The 20,724-nt window shown below is 39.2% G+C and overlaps 1 protein-coding gene across 4 annotated transcripts in view; it reads right to left on the reverse strand.

Moving 5' to 3' along the window:
- Positions 1-20,724, reverse strand: part of TRAK2 (trafficking kinesin protein 2) — a 77,321-nt gene that overhangs the window by 44,162 nt on the left and 12,435 nt on the right. For all 4 annotated transcript variants that reach the window (XM_063644895.1, XM_055290209.2, XM_063644893.1 and 1 more), the window contains one exon: positions 1,133-1,413. In XM_063644895.1, the coding sequence (XP_063500965.1) occupies positions 1,133-1,214 (82 nt within the window). In that variant the 5' untranslated portion in view covers positions 1,215-1,413. The remainder of the gene's footprint in view (positions 1-1,132; positions 1,414-20,724) is intronic.

Here is a 20,724-nt window from a genome sequence, read left to right on the forward strand (position 1 = left end):
AAGTTTTATTGAAACACAGTCACATTCATTTTTTCATGTCCTGTCCATGGCTGCCTTTCTGCTACAATAGCAGAGATGAGTAAGTTCCAGCTTAGCAATACAAAGAATAAACTTCTGATACTTTTCACAAGTGGATAAATCTCAAAAACATTTTGCTGTACAAAAGAAGGCAGACACAAAAGACACAGATTCAATTTACATGAAATTCTAGAACAAGCAAATTTAATTTAAAGTGGCAGAAAGCAGATTAGTGGTTGTTTGGAATCAGAGGTGAGGGGTGGGGAGATTTGTGTACAAGGGAACTTTCTGTGGGATGATAAAAACTTCTCAAACTTGCTTGTACTGGTGGTTACACTGAATGCATATTTTTGTCAAAACTCAAACTGTACACTTAAAATGAGTGTATTTTATTGTATCTTAATAAACATACCTCCAATGATGATAAGTTAAAAAAAACCTTTGGGTTTTCATGGGTTTCAGAATTCAGAATTTTTCAGATTTTTAGAAAAGTGGCACTGTACATTAACTGTATGTTATATAACATCCCCAACTGGTTTTGCAGCAGCACCTCATATTTAAATATATAAATACATCTTCAGCAAATATGAGTATTCAAACTAAATGAGTTAAGTCTAGAAACAGCCAAAGTCTGGTTTTCTGGTCAAATGAGTTTTTGAATAAAAGTGTAGAAAAAAACTTTGAGTGCTCGGAGTTTTTTGATTTAGTCTTACAGATAAGGTGTTACGGGCCTGTATGTATGTTTGTTATATGCTGTATGCCCCAAGAGTCTTGTGTGCCAGGCATCGTTGTTAGGTACCTGCAGGGTCTACAAACACAGGTAACTCTGTCCTTGCCCTGCGGAGATCAGATGGATATGATGCAGCTACTACTCACCAGGGGTTCACAGGGTGCAGGGGAGTCCGACATAGACAAGAAACAACATGAAAGGCAGATTCTGTTAAAGCGTCAGGAGACACAGGGGATGGAGAGATTAATTCAGTTTTTCCCTGAGGACATCAGACTAGAAAGGGAGGCTTGGGTTTCATCATGATAGGTCATATATGCTGGACTGAGGCATTTGCATTTTCTCCAGTAAGCGATAGCACTTCAATATTTATTAAACTGGACTTACCAGTGATGCTCTCCGAGTCTCTGTGATTGCTATTCATGAAGTTTTCTTCACCAACAAAAATTGCATTCTGGGATTGACTCATGCAGGATCCTTTCTTGCTTTGGTTGAGAAGGACAGCTTTGGTATGAATCAGAGTAAAGAAAATCCATCAAGCCATTCAATAATGAAATGGATTTGGTCACATGGATATTTTCTTTTAGACAGATTTTCTCTGATGAGTCAAATGACATCCGTAGCAATGAGCACTCTCATGTGATTATCATACTTTGGACAGTCATGACCTAAAACAAAAACATATCAAGTGACTGGAACTCAGCATGCTCTTTAACAACAGGAATCTAATTAATCAAAATGTCCGTCATGAAAAATGTTTTTCTAATGATACATACAACATGGATAAATCTCATAATTATGCTGGAAGAAAGAAGTCAGACAAAAAAAGAGTACACAGTTTATGACTTCATTTACATAAAATTCTGGAAAATGTCCACTTATCTATAGTGACAGAAAGCAGATCAGTGGCTGCCTGGAGTTAAGGGAGGAATTACTAAGGGGCAGGAGAAGAGTTTCTGGAATGATGAATATGTTTATTATTTTGACTGTGGTGATGGTTTTACAAATGCATATCAAAAGTGGTTAAATTGTACACTTGAAATGTGTAATTTGATGCATGTTAATTATATTTAAATAAAGGTGCTTAATTTTTTAAAAAGATAACTGTTTAAAGCAATACGCTAATAACATATTGTTGAGTCTATAACATGTAGAAGTAGAATGTTTTGCAGTAGCATGAAGGCCAGGAGCGGGGAAATGGGTATACTGTTGTAAGGCTTTTATATTACACATGAAATAGTAACATGGCTTGAAGATAGACTGTGATAAGTTACAGAAGTATACCATAAACCTGAAACCAACCAATTAAAAAACTCAAGAATTACAGATAATAAACCAATGAAGACGACGAAATGGAATAATACAAAACAGGGTTTTTTAATCTTGGAAAATTAACATTTTGGACCAGTTATTGCTCCATCATGTGCACTGCAGGATCTTTTACCCACTAAGTGCCAGTGGAATCGCTTCCCCAGACCCTCTCCAGTTTTATCCAAAATGTCTCCAGACATTGCCAGATGTCTCCTGGTGGGGGCAAAAATCATCCCTGGGGTTGAGAACCACTGATAAAACATATGCTCAACTTCACTCATAATTAAAACAAAAATATAAACAAAAAAAAGTTCACCCACTAGATAGCAAACATTAAGTTTCATTATATTCTTTGCTGGAGATGGTGTGGAGAAAGAAGCACTCTTATACTCTGCTGATAAAAGTGCAAATTGGGGCTGGGCATGGTGACTCACGCCTGTAATCTCAGCACCTTGGGAGGCTGAGGTGGGCCGATCACTTGAGGTCAGGGGTTCCAGACCAGCCTGGCCAACATGGTGAAACCCTGTCTCTACTACAAATACAAAAATTAGCTGGGTGTGGTGGTAGGTGCCTGTAATCCCAGCTACTTGGGAGGCTCAAGCAGAAGAATCGCTTGAGCCTGGGAGGCAGAGGTTGCAGTGAGCCAAGATTGCGCCACTGCACTCCAGCCTGGGTGACAGAGCAAGACTCTGCCTGAAAAAAAAAAAAAAAAAAAAGGTGCAAATTGGAACAAGCTTTCGGAAGGCTATTTGGCAATGTCTACCAAACTTTTAAATGCACACATGCTGTAACTTAACAGTTCTACCACCAGGAATTTACACAATGGATATACTCACGAAGTGTGCCAAGATGTAGGGATAAGGATGCCCATACAGTATTGGTTTGGGGGAAAAAAAAAAGCACATACCACACAACTGGAACTAAATGTCTATAAATAAATGGTTTAATAACAGTGGAACATACAAAGGAATATAATGTACTAAATATATGTGCATACTTAAAAAAATCAGGAACTGTCATCAGTAAAACTGTTCAATTCTACTTATTTGGTTTGTATCAAGACAGTCTCTGCTTGGCAACTTGTGGCTTCTACTTATAGTTAATTCATTCTCATGTCTGTTCTTCACAGGCATCATAAATATTCAATGTTTTACAAGAGAGTTACCCTCAAGAAGTAGAAAGGAACAAAGTAAATAAAGGAGACTGAAAATGGTTACTGAGGCAGAAGAATAGACAAGCACTTTGAGCAAATCCTAGGGAGGAGAGTTTCAGAGATAGAATGTGAACAGAATTAAACATTATACAAAAGTCAAAGGGAAAATTTGGTTTATTAAAAAAGGTGTAAGGGACCATAAAATCAATGATAACTTTCCAGAAACCAGTTCAGCCAAGAGATTGGATCCAAAGACAGGCTGCAAGGTGTCGTTAAGTGAGATGCTAAGAGTGGAGTTTAGTGAGTACAGACCACAATTTCCCAACACCTAGACTTTCAGATCTCCACAGACTGGTAAAATTTAAAACACTTCTGTGGTTATTGGTATGGGGTTTCCATTTCTTACTAATTTCTATTACTTTGTAAATGATAAAACATTTTACTAAAAAAAAAAAGAGACATAATAAATAGCAGTCCTTCCCAAAAAAGGAGTTTATTTATGTTGGAATAATAACAGCAACAACAACAATACCACACACACACACACACACACACACACACACACACACACATGAGACAGGGTCTTGCTCTGCTGCTCTGTCACCCAGGCTGGTGTGCAGTGGTGCAATCATAGCTCACTATAGCCTTGAACTCCTGGCCTCAAGTGATCCTCCTGCCTCAACTCCCAAAGCACTGAGATTACAGGCATGAGCCACTGCACCCAGCCCTAATTTTTCTATATTTGAACTCAGAAAATTTTAATAAATACTTTAAGATTCTGGTACTGATACATGCTGAATAAATGTGAGTGAACCCTAAAAACATGCTAAGTGGAAGAAGCCAGCCACATGATTCCATTTATATAAAATATCCAAAATAGGCAAATCCACAATGACAAAGCCAATTAGTAGTCATCAGGAACTAGGGAGAGGGGAGAATAGGGAGTGACTGCTTAATAAGTATGAGGATTCCTTTTAGGATGATGAAAATTTGACTAATTACAGCTGGTTCGATGGCAGTGGGTTATCAGAACTTATTAACATTAGTGTCATTAAAGTTGGTATATAGTCCCTCACTGCTAAATTTGGCTTAAAAAAAATTGTTTTTAAATTTGATGAATTAGTGGTGATGGTGGCACACTGTAAATATACTATAATAAATTTCACTGAATTATACACTTTAAGGTGGTTAAAATGGCAAATTTTACATGTCTTTTACTGCAACTAAGTACTGTACTATATAATACGAAGTATATAATACACAATTTTAAAAGTGATAGGGAAATGCTTAGATCGATAGTCATCTCTTCCAAGTGTATTTTAAATAAAATCAGTCTTGGTAAAGAAAAAAAAAGATTATATTTTACATACATAACTATTTTCTTGAAATATGTTTGCCAGTATAGTAATCTGTGTTAGCCAGTGCAACATAAAGTAAAACTCTAATATATTAATTCAGATACTTTAATTTTAATTCCAGTTGTCAAAAATTCATTTTTCATATTCCAGGAAAAGTCCATTGTATGCAACTGAATTCTTTTCCACATATCGTATTGTCCAGAATTGTCACCCCTAAACCAGTCACTATAAAGGAAATAGAATTATAATGAGTCAAACCAATAAAGCATCACACCTTGAACTTGGAAAGAAGAAGAAAGCAATCTTCCCTGAAGTACACAATCACTGGCTACCTGAGCAAAATCTGAACTAGGGCCTCTGCCAACCAAGAAGGGGGAAATGATCATTTTTGGGTAGGGAACCAAATATCACCTGCTATGTAAGTCTTTATGTCACATATAATTTTTACCAAGGTCTTTTAAATTCTAACACTCCAAAGACCTAGATTTATAGTTTAGGAATCTAGTGAGGAACCTAGTGATACATTTTACAAAAACAGAATGGCAATGGAAATCTAAGAATAAATGTGCTAGTGTATAACCAGCTATCTAGTGAATGATCAGCAAATCATGCACTAGTTTGTAACTGTGCACTAGTTTATAAATATGCACTAGTGTATAACAGGCTAACTAGTGCATGGTCAGCAAATTTGGCCCACAGCCAACTTTGGCTTGCCATCTGTTTTTTTGTTTGTTTGTTTTTGTTTTTTTTTTTTTTTTTTGAGACGGAGTCTCACTCTTTCGCCCAGGCCGGACTGCAGTGGCGCTATCTTGGCTCACTGCAAGCTCTGACTCCCGGGTTCACGCCATCCTCCTGCCTCAGCCTCCTGAGTAGATGGGAGTACAGGCACCCGCCACCTTGCCCAGCTAATTTTTTTTGTATTTTTTTTTTTAGTAGAGACGGGGTTTCACTGTGTTAGCCAGGATAGTCTCGATCTCCTGACCTCGTGATCCGCCCGCCTTGGCCTCCTAAAGTGCTGGGATTACAGGAGTGAGCCACCGCGCCCGGCCTGTCATCTATTTTTGTACAACCTGTGAGTTAAGAATGATTTTTATACTTTCAAATGGCTGGAAGGCAAAGCATAATATTATGTAACATGTGACAATTATGAAATTCAATTTCCAGTGTCCACAAAGGAAGTTTTATTGGAATACAGCCACACTTATTTAAGTATTGTCAATTGGTTACTTTCATGCTACAACAGCAGAGCTGAGTAATTTTAAGGACTTCGTAGTCCACAGAGCCTAGAATACAATGTGTCTCTTTACAGAAAAAGTTGACCAACACCTGTTCTACAGTAGAAAAATAGTTCAGTCATAAAATAACCATCTACCTAAATCAAAGATTTCCTAGATTAACTTCTTAAACAGGGTCTCCTTCCATATTTACATACTTGAAATTAGATCACTATTTCCACAGAATTTAGGTAAACAACAGACTTCTACTTTCTACATCCATAAGTGCATTTAAATGTTTTTTTCAATTTCTAAGAAAGCATTTTTTTTAATTTTTATTTTTTGAGATGGAGTTTCACCCTTGCTGCCCAGGTTGGAGTGCAATGGTGCGATCTCGGCTCACTGCAACCTCTGCCCCCCAGGTTCAAGCAATTCTCCTACCTCAGCCTCCCAAGTAGCTCGGATTACAGCGCCTGCCACCATGCCTGGCTAATTTTTTTATTTTTAGTAGAGATGGGGTTTCACCATGTTGGCCGAGTTGGTCTCAAACTCCTGACGTCAGGTGATCCACCCGCCTCGGCCTCCCAAAGTGCTGGGATTACAGGCATGAGCCACCATGCCCCACTCCAGAAAGCATTGTTTTGTTTTTTTTTTTTAAAGTAATAAGTTATACACTTGTTTGTGAAGACAGAAAAAGAGAGAGAGATAGTGAGGAGGGAAGGATGAAAAGGAATAGGATAAAAGCAAAGTATCTCTCATACTGGTCCACACTGATTCTCAAACAGAGCTGCGGTTCTTTTAATCATATCTGAATCAAAGACCACTGTGAAAATCTAATGATAATTTTGAGAACTTATGCCCACCACTCTGTTAAGCACTAGCTGATTTGATTATACATTTACCATTTATTTTAGTTTCTATTTTTGTTTTTATATACATCACACAGGAACACAAAAATTATATATGATTCACCTAAGGACTCTACATCTTTGTTCTATAGCAGGGGTCCCCAGCCCCTGCGCCATAGAACTGTACCCATCTGTGGCCTGTCAGGAACCAGGCTGCACAGCATGAGGTGGGTGAGTGAAGCTTCATCTGCATTTACAGCCACTCCCCATCACTCGCATTACTGCCTGAGCTCTGCCTCCTGTCAGATCAGCGGCAGCATTAGATTCTCACAGGAGCTCAAAACTTATTGTGAACTGTGCATGCGAGGGATCTAGGTTGCCCACTTCTTATAAGAATCTAACACCTGATGATCTGTCACTGTCTCCCATCACCTCCAGAAGGGACCGTCTAGTTGCTGGAAAATAAGCTTAGGGCTCCCACTGATTCCACATTACGGTGAGTTGTATAATTATTTCATTGCATATTACAGTGTAATAATAATAGCAATAAAGTGCACAATAAATGTAAAGCGCTTGAATCATCCCCAAACCACCCTCCCCATCTCCACTGGTCCGTGGAAAAATTGTCTTCCATGAAACCAGCCCCTGATGGCAGAAAGGTTGAGGACCTCTGTTCTAGAAAACTGCTTTTTAAATTAACTTTGGAGGTTTTGTTAATGGTTTAGTCTTAATTCTTGCATACCAGAATAGAGAAAACCAAGTTGAACTAAGAACTAAGTCCATCTAAGGAGTCATACCAGAAAAATGCTGACTTCCAGGGCAATTCAGGAACCTGTTCAGCTTGCAGACTGTGCACCAGGTCAAGGGTGATCTGGCAATGGTATGCTCTTCCTGGGGACTTTTTAGATCTAAATAAGCCCTTTGGACATGCCCTGTCTAAATCTGAGCTCCTCAGAAAGATCAGTTTGGAGTAGCAGTACTGAACATAGTACCATGGATGTGGCCTGACATTAGACAAGTCTGAATTTTAACCTTATTTACTGCTTTTCTGACCTTGGGCCCATTATTTAACATTTGTGAGTCTCATTCCTCATTTTCAAGATGGGGATATTAATAACTACCCTTTATAAGAAGGGTCAGACATGAGAACTAAATAAAAATGACAAATTCCTAGTTTGGTACCCAACATACAGTAGACACTCAAATGCACACTCCTGTCAGCTCCCTCCTAGCTCTCAGGCCTGAGAAAAAGATGACATCTTCTGTCTAATATTTCTTTTTTATTAAGTTCTAGGGTACATGTGCACAATGTGTAGGCTTGTTACATATGTATACATGCGCCATGTTGGTGTGCTGCACCCATTAACACATCATTTACATTAGGTATTTCTCCTAATGCTATCCCTCCCCCTTCCCCCAACCCACAACAGGCCCCGGTGTGTGATGTTCCCCACTGTGTCCAAGTGTTCTCATTGTTCAATTCCTAACTATGAGTGAGAACATGCAGTGTCTGGTTTTCTGTCCTTGTGATAGTTTGCTCAGAATGATGGTTTCCAGCTTCATCCATGTCCCCACAAAGGACATGAACTCATTCTTTTTTATGGCTGCATAGTATTCCATAGTGTGTATGTGCCACATTTTCTTAATCCAGTCTATCACTGATGGACATTTGGGTTGGTTCCAAGTCTTTGCTATTGTGAATAGTGCTGCAACAAACATAGGTGTGCATGTGTCTGTATAGCAGCATGATTTATAATCCTTTGGAATATATACTCAGTAATGGGATGGCTGGGTCAAATGGTATTTCTAGTTCTAGATCCTTGAGGAATCACCACACTGTCTTCCACAATGGTTGAACTAGTTTACAGTCCCACCAACAGTGTAAAAGTGTTCCTATTTCTCCACATCCTCTCCAGCACCTGTTGTTTCCTGACTTTTTAATGATGGCCATTCTAACTGGTGTGAGATGGTATCTCATTATGGTTTGCATTTCTCTGATGGCCAGTGATGATGAGCATTTTTTCATGTGTCTGTTGGCTGCATAAATGTCTTCTTTTGAGAAGTGTCTGTTCGTATCCTTTGCCCACTTTTTAACGGGGTTGTTTGATTTTTTCTTGTAAATTTGTTTTAGTTCTTTGTAGATTCTGGATATTAGCCCTTTGTCAGATGGGTAGATTGCAAAAATTTTCTCCCATTCTGTAGGTTGCCTGTTCACTCTGATGGTAGTTTCTTTCGCTGTGCAGAAGCTGTTTAGTTTAATGAGATCCCATTTGTCTATTTTGGCTTTTGTTGCCATTGCTTTTGGTGTTTTAGACATGAAGTCCTTGCCCATGCCTATGTCCTGAATGGTACTGCCTAGGTTTTCTTCTAGGGTTTTTATGGTTTTAGGTCTAACATTTAAGTCTTTAATCCATCTTGAATTAATTTTTGTATAAGGTGTAAGGAAGGGATCCAACTTCAGCTTTCTACATATGGCTAGCCAGTTTTCCCAGCACCATTTATTAAATAGGGAATCCTTTGCCCATTTCTTGTTTTTGTCAGGTTTGTCAAAGATCAGATGGTTGTAGATGTGTGGTATTATTTCTGAGGGCTCTGTTCTGTTCCATTGGTCTATATCTCTGTTTTGGTATCCGTACCATGCTGTTTTGGTTACTGTAGACTTGTAATATAGTTTGAAGTCAGGTGGCATGATGCCTCCAGCTTTATTCTTTTGGCTTAGGATTGTCTTGGCAATGCGGGCTCTTTTTTGGTTCCATATGAACTTTAAAGTAGTTTTTTCCAATTCTGTGAAGAAAGTCATTGGTAGCTTGATGGGGATGGCATTGAATCTATAAATTACCTTGGGCAGTATGGCCATTTTCACAATATTGATTCTTCCTATCCATGAATATGGAATGTTCTTCCATTTATTTGTGTCCTCTTTTATTTCGTTGAGCAGTGGTTTGTAGTTTTCCTTGAAGGTCCTTCACATCCCTTGTAAGTTGGATTCCTAGGTATTTTATTCTCTTTGAAGTAATTGTGAATGGGAGTTCACTCATGATTTGGCTCTCTGTTTGTTTGTTATTGGTGTATAGGAATGCTTGTGATTTTTGCACATTGATTTTGCATCCTGAGACTTTGCTGAAGTTGCTTATCAGCTTAAGGAGACTTTGGGCTGAGATGATGGGGTCTTCTAAATATATAATCACGTCATCTCCAAACAGGGACAGTTTGACTTCTTCTTTCCTAATTGAATACCCTTTATTTCTTTCTCTTGCCTGATTGCCCTAGCCAGAACTTCCAACACTATATTGAATAGCAGTGGTGAGAGAGGGCATCCCTGTCTTGTGCCAGTTTCCCTTTGTGGGTAACCCAAACCTTTCTCTCTGGCTGCCCTTAACATTTTTTCCTTCATTTCAACTTTGGTGAATCTGACAATTATGTGTCTTGGAGTTGCTCTTCTCGAGGAGTATCTTTGTGGCGTTCTCTGTATTTCCTGAATTTGAATGTTGGCCTGCCTTGCTAGGTTGGGGAAGTTCTCCTGGATAATATCCTGAAGAGTGTTTTCCAACTTGGTTCCATTCTCCCCATCACTTTCAGGTACACCAATCAGACGTATATTTGGTCTTTTCACATAGTCCCATATTCCTTGGAGGCTTTGTTCATTTCTTTTTACTCTTTTTTTCTCTAAACTTCTCTTCTCGCTTAATTTCTTTCATTTGATCTTCAGTGAGTGATACCCTTTCTTCCACTTGATCGAATTGGCTACTGAAGCTTGCACATGCGTCACATAGTTCTTGTGCCATGGTTTTCAGCTCCCTCGGGTCATTTGAGGTCTTCTCTGTGCTGTTTATTCTAGTTAGCCATTTGTCTAATTTTTCTTCAAGGTTTTTAGCTTCTTTGCGATGGGTTCAAACATCTTCCTTTAGCTTGGAGAAGTTTGTTATTACTGTCAACTTGTCAAAGTCATTCTCCATCCAGCTTTGTTCTGTTGCTGGCGAGGAGCTGCATTCCTTTGGAAGAGAAGAGGCACTCTGATTTTTGGAATTTTCAGCTTTTTTGCTCTGGTTTCTCCCCATCTTTGTGGTTTTATCTACCTTTGGTCTTTGATCATGGTGACCTAGAGATGGGGTTTTGGTGTAGATGACCTTTATGTTTGTTAGTTTTCCTTCTAACAGTCAGGAGCCTCAGTTGCAGGTCTGTTGGAGTTTGCTGGAGGTCCACTCCAGACCCTGTTTGCCTGGGTATCACCAGCGGGGGCTGCAGAACAGCAAATATTGCAGGACAGCCAATGTTGCTGCTTGATCCTTCCTCTGGAAGCTTCGTCTCAGAGGGGTACCCGACTGTATGAGGTGTCAGTCAGCCCCTACTGGGAGGCGTCTCCCAGTTAGGCTACTTGGGGGTCAGGGACTCACTTGAGGAGGCAGTGTGTCTGTTCTCAGATCTCAAACTCCGTGCTGGGAGAACCACTATTCTCTTCAAAGCTGTCAGACAGGGATGTTTAAGTCTGCAGAAGTTTCTGCTGCCTTTTGTTCAGCTATGCCCTGCCCCCAGAGGTAGAGTCTACAGAGGCAGGCAGGCCTCCTTGAGCTGCGGTGGGCTCCACTCAGTTTGAGCTTCCTGGCTTCTTTGTTTACCTACTCAAGCCTCAGCAATGGCGGACGCCCCTCCCCCAGGCTCGCTGCCACCTTGCAGTTCCATCTTGGACTGCTGTGCTAGCAGTGAGCAAGGCTCTGTGGGCGTGGGACCCTCCGAACCAGGCGTGGGATATAATGTCCTGGTGTGCCCTTTGCTAAGACTGTTGGAAAAGCGCAGTACTAAGGTGGGAATGTCCCGATTTTCCAGGTACCGTCTGTCATGGCTTCCCTTGGCTGGGAAAGGGAATTCTTAGACCCTTTGCGCTTCCCAGGTGAAGCGATGCCCCGCCCTGCTTCGGCTCACCCTCCGTGGGCTGCACCCACTGTCCAAGAAGCCCCAGTGAGATGAACCTGGTACCTCAGTTGGAAATGCAGAAATCACCTGTCTTCTGCGTCGCTCATGCTGGGAGCTGTAGACTGGAGTTGTTCCTATTTGGCCATCTTGGAACCCCTCCCTGTCTAGTATTTCTTAAATTTCTGGCTCAACAGCCAACTGTGTACCCAGAATGACTACCATGTTTAAGTATGGAGTAGATGCAGTCTGAGGATTACCTCTGAGTAATCTTCACATAGAAGGACATAAGGACTAAGAAACCATGCTCCTGCTAATAAAGTTTCAAGTGCCATAAAGCTGGGATTATCAAGAGTGATGATTCCTAAAGCTCATTCCTTCATGGGTCTGAGGAAGGTTTGCTAATAACAAAAAAGTCTTAACTATACTTAGCATCTTTCTCCATAGCAGTGTGGCTATACATTTCCTATTGCTGCTACAACAAATTACCACAAACTTAGTGACTTAAAATAACACCAATTTATGATCTTACAGTTCTGGAGGTCAGAAAAATGAAAAGGTTTCAATGGACCAAAACCAAGGTGTTAGAAGGGTTATGCCCCCTCCCTCTGGAGGCTCCAGGGAAAAAACATTCCCTTGCCTTTTCTAGCTTTTAGAGTTGTATTACTTGGCTCAGGGTCTCTTCCACCATCTTCTACGCCAGCAGCATAGCATCTTCAAGTTTCTCTCTGCTTCTACTGTCACACTGCCTTCTTCTGCTGTCAAGTCTCCTTTGCCTCACTCCTATAAGGACACCTGTGATTACATTTAAGGTCAAACTGGATAATCCAGCTAATCTTCCATCTCAAGATCCTTAATGTAGCCATGTCTGCAAAGCCCTTTTGGTATATAAGGTAATATTCACAGGATCCAGGGGATCAAGAACTGCATATCTTTGAGGGCCAGTATTCAGCCTACCTCAGTGGTTAAGAATGTGGATTCTGGAACTAGAGTGCCTAAATTTGAACTCCAGCCCCACCACTTACTGATTGGGTGATCTTGGACAAATTACTTGACCTCATTTTTTCATCTGTTAAGTGGGCCTAATAACAGGATCTACTTTATGGGGATTAAGTGAATTATGAGAGGATAATAGTAGCAGCTACCTCAGAGGGTTATTGGGAAATAACATGAGTTAATACATGTAAAGGTCTTAGAATAATGTCTTAGAATATAGTAAATGCTATGCAAGTACTGGTTATTATTAGTATTTCTATCACCAAAGTACTATTTTATAATAATAATTATTATTATTGTTATTGTACCTTACACAATGTTGGGCACAATCTACGGCCTACTCTCAATTGCTTGATAGCATCTTCTTTCAACCTAAGAAAGAATTTACTTCCTGCCTTCTGATGAGTGACGTTAGCTTAGTGTGATTAATCATTCTCTTCCTGTCTCTCGGATGCATGAATAAACCAAAAGCTTACATAGAGTCCTAAATGCAGTAGAAACTAAACTTTGGCAAACACAAATGACACATTTTCAGTGCCTTTCCTAGTCTGTGCACACATATTCTGTGCACTTTTTTCAGGGCCATCTACTTTCTTTGCTGGATCTTTATTCAGTCTTTTTAGGAACAACTTCACTGCTTTTCTTTATAAAACAACCAATCAGGCATGTATTATTTAACAAGAAGCCAGCCTTTGTAATCCATGCACATTAAGAAGAAAATAAAGCAAAATAACCAAGTAACTTATTTTAAGAAGCATGAGACTTAAAAAGAACAACCAAAACACGTCATTGACATAAATATTGCTGGCAGGACACAACATGGCTAATGACTTAGATAGTTTAGCCCAGCCATGGAACTAATTGGTCAACAGTGAATGCCTAAATATAGGCCCTGTGCCTAAAAAATATCTTGCTACTTCCTTAAAACAGGATACTCTGGCCAAAACAGCCTTATTGAGAAGGCTAAAACAACTCTGGGAAAGTTCACCTCTGCTGGGCGTGGAGCCTGGGATTGCAAAAAATGCAATTATTTAGTGAAACATTTACACTGGAAATATATTCAAAATTTTTATTTTATAAGCAATACTTTGGGGATTAATTTAAAACACATGTGGGCTGCTGAAATGCATGCAGGAACAGTGCCAATCACCAATTCAGCAATAGCTCTCTTAGGCAGTGGCAACCTAATCAGGACAAAAGGTAAGCTAATTTAAAAAATGATAATTTACCATGTCCTTATATAAAATAATATATTTTTGACAAAGACAGAGACTCACTAATTTTAATGTATCTGGCTACGCTACAGATAAAGTTTACCAAAAAACCACAGTAATTTACAAACCAGATATTAAACCACTTAAAGACTCTATCATGGCTTCAGTGCTAAGAGCTGAAAAAAAGGCAAGAGGAGCATCACCAGCAAAACCCAGCCTGGACCGTAAGCAGCAGACCTCAGGAACGCAGAGGCCACATATCACTATCCAGCTGCACTGATGCTGTGGGAAAGCTACACTGGCTACATTCAGCACAGCTGTTCTATAAGCAATTGTAAAGTTGACCCTGAGGAAATAGGATTTGTGACCAGCAAATATTTTGTCCCTCTTCTTAATTGCCATTTGACTTAAAGATAAGTAGGGTGTTCAGAATATGAAATATATGGAGGTCGCTCTACTTACAAACAGGCTGAATTCCAAAAGGCTGTTAAATCCATTCATTTAAACGTCCAAAACCATGCGTGAGATTTAGGTTTATGGGGTCAGTATTTCCTCCTAGTTGAATATTTTGGGAATTTTAAAAACTGCCCTGTTTGTTTATAATGAATATCTGCTGAGGCAGGCAACCCCTCCCTGACACAATCTTCACCAACAGGAAAGGGGTGGTAACCTCTGGCAGCTAAGGAATCCCTATCAGAGCTTCACCTGCAGATTAGAAAAGGCCTTGAACCCATGGTGCCAACGGCGGTTTTTGATAAGTTTCCACAGCAGCACTTTAATTCACCATGCTTAAAGTTCTTGAACTCCTTCCTAACCTTCACCTTTGACTAAACAGGCATTCCACTTTAACAACAATCCTCTGCCAAAACCATTTCAGTCGGTCACATTTCTTCACCTCTGGCTGATTGTCAGCTGCATGGGTACATCTTTTGTCACACATCATGGGACTGCCCTTCATAATCATTCTTTTTTTTTTTTTTTGAGACCAAGTCTCACTCTTTCGCCCAAAATGAACTGCAGTGGTGCAATCTCGGCTCACTGCAACCTCCACCTCCCGGGTTCACGCCATTCTCCTGCCTCAGCCTGCTGAGTAGCTGGGACTACAGGCGTCTGCCACCGCGCCCGGCTAATTTTTTGTATTTTTAGTAGAGACGGGGTTTCACCGTGTTAGCCAGGATGGTCTCGATCTCCTGACCTCGTGATCCGCCCGCCTCAGCCTCCCAAAGTGCTGGGATTACAGGCATGAGCCACCGCACCCGGCCCATAATCATTCTTATCGTCCATTGATATATCTAAATCGGTGTTTCTCACTGTCAAATTTTTACACAATTTCTACTTTTGTGCCCAGTAATCTATCACTAGCACTGCTTTCAGGGACAAAAATGGGATTTGTAATACAGAATACCTCAAAACTATGCACATATAAAACAAACATGCTATAAATAATAATAATGGCCGAGTTAAAATATTCATCTGTTGGTGATCAGCACAGCTAAATCCCCTGCTCTGGAGTATACTTTGTCCCTATCCATAAAGTTCATAAGTTACAAGTTTTAAGCAGAAGAGTTTCAAAGGATTTATAATACCATGTAAAGACTTTCTGTCCTACAGATTTATACCCTAAAATCATGATATTTTTGGATTATAGAATAAAAAAACACCAAACTCTTAAAGAAATTGCATAAGCAACTGAATAAGCAATATCAACATGTTTTCAAACTATACTTCTAGACAGGAATTCTATCTTTTGCTTGATGTCCCAGAGTGACAGTATCAAAGGAGATAGGAGATATATAAAAATGCTTAATACAGCATTGGCTAATATTTATACATCCCTAGTTTTAGGCTTTGTCCCATCATCCATTTGTTTTCAAATTCACTGTTTCTATAAAAGGTCATGATTGGCTTAGAAATCTGAATAACAAAGCAAATTATTATTTGCCAGTCAAAAATAATTTAGTGATGGTCATATGTAGTTTAGTCAAAGGAAATAAGATAGCTCAATAATACTAAAAGTAAACCTCAAACAGGTCTACCTGAAGTCTACTTCAGTCTCACATTCATAAGGCATTCTTGATTTCTTTCTTTCTTTTTTTTTTAATTTGAGACAGGGTCTTACTCTGTTGCCCAGGTTGGAGTGCAGTGGCATGATCTCTACTCACTGCAACCTTCGCCTCCTGGCTCAAGTGATCCTCCCACCTCAGCCTCCCAAGTAGCCTGGACTATGGGCACCTGCCACCATGCCCAGCTAATTTTTGTATGTCTTTGTCTCTACAACATGGTTATACCATGTTGTCCAGGCTGATCTCGAACTCCTGAACTCAAGTGATCTGCCTGCCTTGGCCTCCCAAAGTGCTGGGTTTACAGGCAAGAGCTACCATGCCTGGCCTTGATTTCTTTCTTTAAAAGAAAGAGCAACTTGACATGAACTCTACCTGAAATTCTGTAGTCTCTTAAGTGAGCAATATCTTCACTCTGCCATTTGGCATAAAAGCTACCCAAGGCTATATAATAATATTCAAATCTAACATTGCAAAAGCCTTTTCAAGATAGATTTTCTTATAACTTTTCAAGAATGGAGACTGAGTTTAGTATGCATTATTTAAATATTTGAAAGTTAGATTAATGGAGAAAATAAGTGTTAATAAAACAGTTATTATTACCAAATCATACCTAACAAAGTACACATTTTATTATCTTAACAGCTGACAATAGTGCTTCTTTTAGGAAAGAAATACTTTTTGTTTGGGAAAAGACCCTTAAGGTAGAAGGTAAGGCCTCATAGCATCAAAAAGAAGGCTAAACTGCTTTGCAAGAGACAGGGAAATAACTGTTTTTTCTTTCTCCTAAAAGGGAGAGGGAAGAGAGAGAGGTCTCATGGAGACGGCAGGAGCTCAGAGAGAACACCAGGAATCTGCAGAAATCATAGGGAGGGTTTTGGCTTTCCCATATGAAACCTTCACATGCAACTGAAGGTTTACGGCAACTATTTCACTCTTGAAAGGTCTGGACACTCAGCTGACACTTGGGTTAGACATATTAAAATATTACTTCACAAGGGCAGTTGCTGTCAATAATTTATATTCCAGGATATTAATAAAATATCATAGTTACCATATTTTTTATTTTTCAACAGAAAATTATGTCCTTTTGACTAAAGTAACAATTAAAAAAGGAAAAAAAACAAGTATAGGTCTTCAAAAATGAGTAATGCAGAGTAAATGGCATAATAGAATTCATGGATTTCCTGTTCTCTTAACCAAAAATGGGGGAAAACATCTCAAGCAGAGGCATTTTATACAATAGAATCTGTGGATACTAAAATATGTACTGTACTTCTAGAACCAAATAAATCCTTCCTGAACAAGTCAGAAAGAATTTTCTTTCAATGATGCTGGCAAAATTTAGGCACTAGTTTCAATAAAAGGACACCATTGGCCAAAAACCCGGAAATACTTCACAGAAGATTAGAAACAGACTGAATAGATGACAATTGTGCTAACAGATTTAAGAATATTTCTGTATAATCTGCTCTTCAGAATTTATCCTCAAATCAAATAGCTAGGAAGACCCCTTGAAATGGCACTTTCACATAGCAGTAAGGAAAATACAAATTTTAAAAACAGCAACAAATCAAGAAGAGGTAGAAAATCTATGTCCTCATTTCTCTTTGTCCTCTCTAACCTTAAAACACAAATTTGCTTTTGGTGGCTTAAGATGATTCTAAATCCTTCAGTTCTTTAAAAATTATAGTCCTTAAGGCCTTCAGAAGCAGAAGTCCCCATATGATCAGTGTCAAAAGGAAAACTATAGGCAATATGGCTCTTCAAGTCAACGAAGTAATCAGTGGCACCAGGACATGCAATCTTATATGACCAGAACAGAGGGTAACTTAAAATGGCGGTGAGTGATGGTCAGGATGGAGGAATATTATAAACACATATAATTCTAGATTTATTCTAGAATTATCTGCATATTAAAGACATACCTATTTTAGTAATGTAATTCTACTAGGTGAGAGACTTTGTAATTACAGTATGTTTAGACATAAGACTCATTGTTTTTCAAAACCAGTTGTCACAAACAACTCAAGGGCTTCGAAGATAAGGTTACTTTTTGAGGGAGAATTAACATGCAGTAGACGCCTTTGGTTTGCCCATGAAATTCAGGGCAAATAAGAACAGGTAAATTTTTTGAGATATGGCTACCGGCTATCTGCAATCCAGTAGGTTATTGGATTCAGAGCTTGAAGGCTATAGTAAATAGGAGGCTGTGGAAATCTGGGAACTCTCTTCCTCTACCTGCCTTTAATGGCTATTCTCTCCAGTTCTTCAGGATTCTCTCATGGGCCCTCTCTCCTTTCTCTCCTCTGGAATCTCATCTACTTCAAAGGCCTCAATTTCCAACTACACTATAGTTACTCTCCAAGTCTCTATCTTCAACCCAAATTGGCATTTTGTGACTTTATACTGGAAATCTCGGTATCAATTTATAATCATTACCATAAATCCACCATATTCTTTTTTTTTTTTTTTTTTGAGACGGAGTCTCGCTCTGTCGCCCAGGCTGGAGTGCAGTGGCGCAATCTCGGCTCACTACAAGTTCCGCCTCCCGGGTTCACGCCATTCTCCTGCCTCAGCCTCTCCGAGTAGCTGGGACTACAGGCGCCCGCCACCACGCCCGGCTAATTTTTTTTTTTTGTATTTTTAGTAGAGACGGGGTTTCACCGTGGTCTCGATCTCCTGACCTCGTGATCCGCCCGCCTCAGCCTCCCAAAGTGCTGGCATTACAAGCGTGAGCCACCGCGCCCGGCTAAATCCACCATATTCTAAACTGAACTAATTTTTCCTCCTCCCATTAAATGTTTTTTTCTCCTTCACTAACTAGTTGATATCACCAATTCACCTGATCAGCAGAGCCAAAAATCTAAGAGTCATCCTTCCTTTCCTAAATACCTGCTTTCTATATAGTCACCAGTTCTGTCAATTTATTCTTCAAGCCTATTGCTACGGCCCTAGTTTAATCCTTCTCTGTCCCTGGCTATAGTTTCCTACCGTGTCCTCCAGTCTTAACCCTCTCTACTCTGAGCTGATGTGGCTCTTAGAACGCATGCTGCTATTCTGCACACCCTCCCCACTCTCAGCATACCAGTCCTTATGCTTCAAATGTCCTCTACCTCTAAATGTACACACAAACCTAGCAACTTGGTTTTTCATGCAGACTTTCTTATAAGGGAAAAATATACTAACTCTATGGGGACCAAAATATGTAGTCCACTTGGCAGTTGTACTGTATATTAAGATCACACATCCTGGCTTATTATTCTTTAATGTGTTTGATTAGTGTATCATTTTCTTAGGGCCTTATCGACTCAGTACAGTGAGAAAACTTCAGTTTCCAGACCTACACAATTGAAGAGGAGATACCACTGATCTGTAACTTTTCCTGAGCAAAAGGAACTAGCTCCTTGACACCGAAAGCAAAAATCAAAACATTTTAGTGAAATTCGTGACTTTACTGAACAATAAAACAAATGAAACTAGCACTCAGAAGGTTTCTAAGACCAGCTAATTACGGTAAACAATTTATGATAAAGACACAAAAGCCTTCTGTGTTTCAATGAAATGCGTATGATAAAGAAATATGTTATCAATTCTGTTGCAAATCAGTCTTTCCTAGTAATAATAGCCAACTGAGTACTTACTAGGTGCCAGGCATCATGTTAAATGCTTTCTGTGTATGATCACCTCCTTTAATCCTCACAATTCCATGAGGTGAATGTTATTACTGTCATCATTTTACAGACAAGAAAATTAAGGCTTAGAGGTTAATTACTTGTCCATATTAAGAGCCAGGAATCGAACCCAACTATGTTTTTCCAAAGCTGAGGCCTCTATCCTCTGAGCTTTACTAGCAAGGGACTGGAGTGTGAGGATAGGAGTGTGTGTGTAGTCTGCAAAAGCCTCAGGTAATTCTATTACAATCCTATGTCTCTACTCCACTTTTTAAAAACACATAGTGGTTACTAAATATAGAAGAAGAAAAAAACCAAGTAATCTGCTCCCCCCAACCATTTGTTCTTGAGCAATTTATATTTGCTTTTAGAAATGACTTATCTGGTTCCAGAGTTGGGTGTATTTACAGTGAGGCAGAATAATCTGTGTGTGTGTTGTATGTACATCACACGATTCTTAATGAGACAACTCCAAATCTGACTTTGGTTCTGTTTTTAAGTGGGTAATTCTACAATATCAAGAAAATAATACAGATGTATTACCATAAATTGGGAGGCATTCTGTTACTTGTTTTGACCTGCTAAAAGTAGTAAATGGAACATAGATAAAAAAAAATCTCTATTCCAATAAATTAAGTCTACCTCTATCTTAGTATCTTCCAAATGACAGGCATTCAATAAATATCTGTTAAATGAATGAATCAGGCTGTAGTCAAATTACGTCCTTGTAGTCTATAGTAGGGAGGAAAATGAACTACATAAGAACATGAGACTGTTAGAACATGTGGAAATGGAAAGCTTTCTTAGCCTAATTTACAAAAGTCTACAGAGGTCTCTCATGGGTTTCAGTAAAGTACGTGTACGTGCAGGGCTATACCAACTAAGCTCATCAGTTACTTTGAAGGTGCAAACATTCCCTAGAGATGGGATTGACAACATGGTGGCAAAAATACCACAAAATCTTTAACACTTTTTTTCTTTTTTTTGGTTTTCCATAGTTTTCTTATTTTAAAAAACACTGATGGTAAGATGTTTTCCTCCGGAAGTTAATACATGATAACGAGGAAAGTCCAATAAACTGCCATGGGAGGAAAAAAAAAAAGTCCTTAGGCCAGATAGAAAATAATTTCATGACTCAGGATCATTACTAAGAAGATCAATTACTGTATTATAATATAATGACTACAGCGATATCCTCCAGGATTATAAACTTTTAAAGAGCTTTTTCTAGGTAGTGTAGCCA

Source organism: Symphalangus syndactylus, chromosome 8, assembly GCF_028878055.3.
Source record: "Symphalangus syndactylus isolate Jambi chromosome 8, NHGRI_mSymSyn1-v2.1_pri, whole genome shotgun sequence".
In the NCBI taxonomy this organism is placed as follows: Eukaryota; Metazoa; Chordata; class Mammalia; order Primates; family Hylobatidae; genus Symphalangus; species Symphalangus syndactylus.